Genomic DNA, 7,681 nt, shown 5'->3' on the forward strand with positions numbered 1-7,681 from the left:
GTCCTCTAAACTAAAGTAAAATAGTTTTAAAAAAAATCTTAAAGCCAGCCCTTATCATTTATATACTAGTCAAGCTTTTTCATAAACTCACTTAAGTTTACTGCCTCTACAAGATCAGAAGACAATCCATTCCAAAGGCCAATGACTCTGTTAGAAAAATGAAACTGTCTTAACTGAAGATGACTCCTACCTTGCCAAAATTTATATTTATGTCCCCTAGTCCTACTATTCTCACTGTTAAATATGAAAAAAAAAAGATAGCATCAACACTATAAATTTCCTTTACAGTCTTATTAAACACCTCAATCAGATCCCCCTTAACTCTTCTGTTTAAAAAAAAAAACAATTTGAGAGATTTCAGCCTCTCCTTGTATGACAACGCCTCCATCCCAGGCACCATTCTAGTAACCCTTCTCTGAACCATTTTCAACAATTCAATGTCTTTCCTAATGTAAGGAGCCCAAGACTGAACACAACATTTCAAATGTGGCCTAACTAGTGATCTGTGGAATGAAATTATAACCTCTTTAGACTCGTATTCAATATTTCTGTAGATACAACCTAAAATCCTATTTGCCTTACCACGAACAACAGCACACTGCTTGGATGGCTTTAGAGACTGATTGACTATTACACCAAGATCCCTTTCCTTCATAACACAATTAAGGTTATTCCTATCCAAATCATACTTATAATTCAAATTATGATAACCTACATGCATTAACTTGCATTTAATATAATTAGAACCCATCTGCCATTTATTTGCCCAATTCACTAAATGATCTAAATCCTTTTGTAAATCAGCAGCATCCTCTTCACAGATAGTAACACCCAAGACCTTAATATCATCTGCAAATTTAAGTAATGTATTGACTATTTCTTCATCTATGTCAATGATGTAAATCAAAAAGAACAAAGGTCCCTAGACTGATCCCTGAGGTACCCCACTTGTGACATTAATCCAGTTTGACTGAACTCCATTTGTAACAACCCTCTGCTTTCTTCCATTCAGCCACTCTTCCATCCAATTTGCTAACTTATCCCACACACCTATAGAGCTTTTAGCATAACCAATCCTTACTAAATACAACATTTATATCACTCGTAATTGATTTACTATTCTTTTAAGTTCCCATGCTCTGCTATAATTAATAGCTTTGATCAGTGCCCAAGACTAAATAGTCAACATCTCAGTGCAAACTATAAGGTTTTCTTGGATATACTTTTAGTTGAGATGTAATGATTTGGTCAAAACCATGCATCTGGCCATGTTCAGTGCAAAACCATATTTTTTGCCAGTACATCTGTCAAAGAAACAATGTGCACAAAGTTTTGTCTTCTACTTAGCAGCAAGTGTCAACTGTACATGATGAAGACATTCTTGTTACTAAAGTCAGAATGAAAGAAGTGAGAAATTAACCTCGGAAATAAAAAGACCAAACAAAGAAAAAGTATATATATATATGTTTATTTTATTCAACTATATTAGAGTGGCCTCTGCTTATGGGTTTTAGGTGAATTCCAGTTTCATATTGTCTTGTACCAGTTAATGCACAATTTTTCCTTTTAATTTTTTTCAAAGAAAGTTCAAAACACTAGTTCTTTTATCATAAAATTACTTAGTGATTAATGCTTTGATAAATTTCAATTAGTCACACAGATGGCTAGAAGCACATCGTTACTATGCATAAAAGTCAAAGCTATAAACAAACTAAGAAGGAAGAAGTTACAAAATAGACTGCTCTTTTCTCCATCTGTGTGAAAACGTTTCTTTAATTTCTACTTCTGAAAGTCATATTTGTTTTATATTTAGAATTAGGACTGCATTATGTAAATCATATTTTTGATCCTTTGCTGTTACTTTATTTGTGAAAGCTTCACATTCTAAATACATCTGTGGATTTTAGATAAGTATTTCCATCGATAATATCCAAATATTTTGCATTTTTTTATAACGTAAACATGCGTTAATTTTTTAGACATTTTTATCATGAATCAAAAGTTACTATTAAGATATATAATTTGGGTTAACAAATGATTGTTAGCTATTAAAAGTCCAACTAATCATTTATTAAGTGGCATTGTTGTTATGTTCCTTTTGATTGGTCTCTAGGTATAAATTACACATTAGTTTCCTTCTACTCGTTTGTATTATCATATAGTCTTAACTAGAAAGTTATAATGAGTCCTTAAATATAGAGTTGGGTGAGATCAATTTTCATAGTCTGTTTTAAAAGTCAGTGAATCATATTGAAATAGCATAAAGTCGTAAGAAACCAAATGTGAGCTCAGTAGTGTTTTGTTTATCCTTCACGTATTAACTATAAACCATCGTCTATCCTTATTCATTAATTGGCTGAATGAAATTAATCTTATGTAGCGTATTTATCCTTTATTTTGTGTTCACAACTGCTGCATTTAATTTAAGTTCACTAATGATTATTTAAGCCTAACTGAAATATAAAAAGTAATTAGAATCAGAGTGTAATTAAGTTTTGAACTTTGTGAACTATTTCTTTAAAATATTAAATATTGAAGTTATTCCTTTGTCTTTCAGGGTTTATATTAGAGTGTAAAAAGCATTATAAAATAATTTATCATATATCAGACAACCGATCATTCTAGAACACTATTAAAATACTTAATATTTCACAGTGATGGCTGTGTCAGGGACTCGCTTTGAGTTGCCACTGATTTTGTTAGGCTAGACAAGACATTGGGTATTTTAATAGAATGTTTTGGAGAAATTGTTATTTGATATTCGATAAATGTTGAAGTCATTATGCACAGTTGTATTTTAAACTGAATACCAAAACTTGCTAAAAAAAAAAGTCCTTTCCAGTTGCATGTTGTTTTGTTATAATAGTCAATTTATAGTATTCCAACATAACATCAAGGTGATTACAGCTGGATAAAGAGTAGATTTTTAGAATAATTGTGTCTTTAAGGCATATAATATAGTGCCTAATACATTCTAACCTTTTGAAATGAGGACTAATATATAGTTGTTAGATACCCTCACATGATATGCTAACAAGTTAATTACCAAAATTTGTTTTAGTGCTGCAGTGTTTCCCAAATAAGATTATGTAGTTAAATACATCTGTTAACTTTTTTTTGTTTCACAGAACATACCTCCTCACTCTGTAAAGTATTTTCCGATAAATTTCCAGAATTGTTGGATCATATGAAAATGAAGAGTCTCAGGTGTAAGTTGTGGGTTAGGACTATAGATATGTTTTAATTTCAAATATTGTTTAAAGCTTAATTATAAATTGTAATTAATATATATATATATATATATATATATACAAGTAATAAAAAATATTCTGGAAAAAAATAAATATGATGTAGGAATGGCAATGCCAAAAAAGTACAGAAAAAAAAGGTAGGGATAAATACACAAAACCTTACAAAAATCACTACATACATAGCTAGTAAGTACTGAGTAAATCTTACAAGCTTATGGTTATTAGACCCTGTAAGACTGTGTAGCACTATTCAGTTTAAGTGCTTTTATTTAAACCTGAATTCCTGCAACTCACAAGGATTCAACATTTAGTAGTAGATAGAAGTGATACTTGTAAAGATTTGGTTACTTATGTAGTGATTTTTCTATGGTTTTGTGTATTCATCGCTACCTTGTTTCTGTACTTTTTGGCATTGCCATCCCTACATCATACTTATTTTTTTGCAGAATATTTTTTATTACTTGTTTCTCCTCGTTTTTTGTAAACAATTTTATTGATGTAAGTTGATAAGTGAACATTTATTATATTTTAATATAATATTATTTATTATAATTGAATGGTAATATATATTGTTAATATAATATCAGTTTTGTCAGTTTCTTCAGTGCACTTGTAGAATGTCCTTAGATATTGATATTATACCATATAATTGGCTACAATAGATTATTAATCATCACTGGTCTTGATTTCTTGGGATTTAATGTTGAGGAACCTACAGTAAGGAAAGAACATATGAATAATGTATAGCTGTATCATCCCTATATTCTTGTCTACATTCTTTTGACACTGAATCCCTACCATCATTTTACATTTACAAAATATTTTTTATTACATGTTTTGTGATCTTTTTTTTCCTTATTGAAAGTTAGCATATTCTATGAATGTGTGTAATAAAATTTATTATTATGTGCATTGATTTTTTTTTTTTACTCCTTCACTTCTTACATAATATAGGGGTTGGCTCCCTAAAGATGCCAATTGTATAGTGTACAAAGCATTGAGTGTTATGCATGTTACAGTCATCTAATGCTCATCTATTATTGGTTGGTAATTCCTGTTTCACCCTGTACTTAAGTTTTTAAAGGAACACCATATTTCTGTAAGAAAACTAACTTCAAGGGGTAGTGATAACATCATTTACACTAGAATTATGATTTTGGTTTTTTAGCTTATACTAAGCACTACCACACTTGGTGATAACCTGTTCCTAAGAACTATTAAAATGCTTTTCTGTCGTACTAAAGCCATTGCGAAATGAAAACTTCACTTAAGCAATTATTGGAAGTAGAAAGATTGAATATCAATATCAGAGAAATTTATAGCAATCAGAGTGATTGCTCCTAATTAATCTATTGTATGTTGTTTCACATAATTGAAGTAATTTAACTCTCAAATTACCAACTTGTTTTTATGACTGGAAGGGTTCCCATATAAAGAACTGTCTGAAAGAATTTGGTGAACTCGCTCATTTTGTCAGTAAATTACATAGGGGGACTCTGTTTTTAACTTTTCTTGTGTGACTTGCTTGATATTAAGGGTCCTGTAACCAACAAAGTCATAGATACACAAGCAATTTGATGCATAAATAATATAGAAAAATATAAAATATGTTTCAGTAACTGACTAGGTCCATATGACTCTCATCAATAAGTGTAGGGTTAAATAATCACCCTATTTTCTTATTTTTCAATCACTGTACCAATGCATCATTTAGCTCCAGATAAGCCAATTCAGTGGATCTTTCATCACACAAAAATTGTCCAAAAAACATAAAGACCTTTTTTTTTCTATTTGAATCTTTATGTTTGTGTTTTGCAACATATTTATTTCCTTGTTTTTAGAAAATTTTTCTTACAAAAACGATCTTATAATGCCAAGAAACTGAGAGAAAATTCTACAAAAAAACATTAATGCATATAGTTAAATATGCGTTTGTGTTTTATTTGTATCTCATGGGGTGGTAAAGCTTCCAAATGCTTCCGACTGTTTTACTGATGTTCAACAGATACCAGTTCTTTCTTTAAATGTTCAATTGATTTTTTTTCTTCTGAAATGGCAGTTGACAAAGGCAGGTTGCTTTCAGGTACCCTCTCTGTGTATGTTTTGTTTCACGTCTTTTCACTTTTCTTTCTGGATGTAGTTTTACCTGGACTTTCACGAATTCTGCTCTCCTGCTCTTTTAAAGTTAACTGCAATCCACACAAACTTTTATCATTTACTGGTTCATGAGCTTAATCATATTAGACAGAGAGGGTCTATCTGAAGTACTCTATTTAAATTCCATTTTCATTGTAAAATGCTAACTGTAAATATTACATAAAAGGACTGTGTTCTAATATCTTAACTTTTGCCACGTTTATTCCTACCAACTCTTAAGAGAGAAACAAAGTAGTTAAAGAGTGAAATATGGAAAAAACCTAACTCTATAGTCTGCTTGTGGAGAGTAGAGATAATGACTCTTTTAGGGAGATATATTTATAATCCATTTTAAAGTTTTTTCTTAACTTTACTGAAGTAAAATGAATATTTATATTTGACACTTTCAGAGTGGAGCAATCTAGCTGTTATAGTTTGAAGCATATATCAGTCTCACTCGTGATACTTCATGATAAAGTAAATAATACCATGATGTTTAGAAAAATGTGTTAATGTGCTGTGTTTTTCAAGTACTTCATTGAATTATGGTACACGAATTAAGTTTAATGTTTCATTTGTCCAGTTTTCATGGAGAATTGTCATGTTTACAACATTTATGTGGTGTTAATTTTTATTACCTAGTATCCAGGTTAGAAGATGTACACTGGAGAGTGGACTATATCATAGGATCAAGTGTCATACGAGAGGTTAATGAACCTTCAGTTCAAATTTGTCTAAAAGTTAAAGAACTAGATTCTGACGAGACACGAGCAGAACCATTTACATTGTCACCTGATAAGTTCAGGGTGCTTTTGCATGGTAATATTTCCAAAATTAATTATTAGTGACTAAATCCATAAAGAAGTATATATATATATATATATATATATATATTTTTTTATTCTAGATTTAACAACAAGTAAGGAATTTTTCCATATAGTATTAGATAGAAAAAAATTTTAAGTGATAAAATAAATGTCGTGTTTAGATTATAAAGAATTCTGGAAGTGCTTGTGAAATCTCATGATATCTAGTTAATTTTAACAATGGAAAAAAATCGGCACTTTTTAAAGATTAGGGATAAACACATTTGTAAAGATTGTGAGCAGTTATTTTGATAATGTTATGCCATAACTAACATGAAAAGCAATTTAAAAAGTAATTGTTAATATGTCAGGAGTAAAAGTACTTTTGATGATAAGAATGTGTTTTGGGCAACTTTTTCAGGTCAAGAAATGAATACAATGGCTTTTACAAAATGTTTTATTTGATTATCTGAAATATATTGTTGAATAACCTAAGACCTAGGATTCAGGTTTATCACACTACTAGGCTAAAATATGATTACATGTTGTCTATTCCCCAAGTTTCTTTGTCAATACTACTGGTACATTAGCATACAGATAATAAAACATTTCCACTGTTTATTTAAAAAAAATAACTACTTGAGATGAGTTATATAGAAAAACATGAGTTATTACTTTATTGCTATTTAAATCTCTCAAAATATTTTGCTTAATGTTTGTTATTACAGTATATGAACTGTTTAATTAATGTTGGGAAGCGGTAATGAAATGCACCGTTGTTGCTTTTTATGCGTTTTCACATGGAAAAAAATTCTGAAATCTTTTGCAGTTTTAATTTGCAAGTCAAAGTGTAGAACTTGAATTTCTCATAATGGTGAAAAGAGAAGATATCCAGATATCTTTTAATCAGGTTCTTATGTTGGTACTCAGATCTTTTGGCATTATTTTCAATCCAAATCAGTTTGATTAGAAACACCTTTTTTCTGTTATTAACCAAGATTAATTAACCTTTAAGTTAAAATTATTTTCATAAATCTAGATCATATATATTCATATACCTACCTTTGATTTATTATTTGCTTATGAAGAGTTTAACCCCTCTATTTGTTTTTGTGGCATGTGGTAAAGAATATGACAAAAGGTTAGCAGATGATCAGTTGGTCATTTCAAAGTTTCCTTAGCATGCTTGTTAAAATGAACAAAATTAATTTAAGACATATCTGTTTTATGAATGTCTTTGTTCACAACCCAACAAATGATTCTTAGTAAATTAGTTATATTTTTTAAATAGTTAATTTGATTCTTTTATCTGTTTTATGAATGTCTTTGTTCACAACCCAACATATGATTCTTAGTAAAATAGTTATATTTTTTAAATAGTTAATTTGATTCTTTTATCTGTTTTATGAATGTCTTTGTTCACAACCCAACAAATGATTCGTAGTAAATTAGTTATATTTTTTAAATAGTTAATTTGATTCTTTTATC

General features: G+C 29.6%; 1 protein-coding gene across 1 annotated transcript in view; it reads left to right on the forward strand.

Annotated features, from left to right (window-relative positions):
- The window catches only part of LOC106462211 (COMM domain-containing protein 4-like), a 16,505-nt gene that overhangs the window by 7,161 nt on the left and 1,663 nt on the right, over window positions 1-7,681 (forward strand). Inside the window, exons 6-7 of the mRNA XM_013922110.2 lie at window positions 3,129-3,209; window positions 6,030-6,206. Of these exons, the coding sequence (XP_013777564.1) occupies window positions 3,129-3,209; window positions 6,030-6,206 (258 nt within the window). The remainder of the gene's footprint in view (window positions 1-3,128; window positions 3,210-6,029; window positions 6,207-7,681) is intronic.

This window comes from Limulus polyphemus, unplaced genomic scaffold (genome assembly GCF_000517525.1).
Source record: "Limulus polyphemus unplaced genomic scaffold, Limulus_polyphemus-2.1.2 Scaffold1118, whole genome shotgun sequence".
NCBI lineage: Eukaryota > Metazoa > Arthropoda > Merostomata > Xiphosura > Limulidae > Limulus > Limulus polyphemus.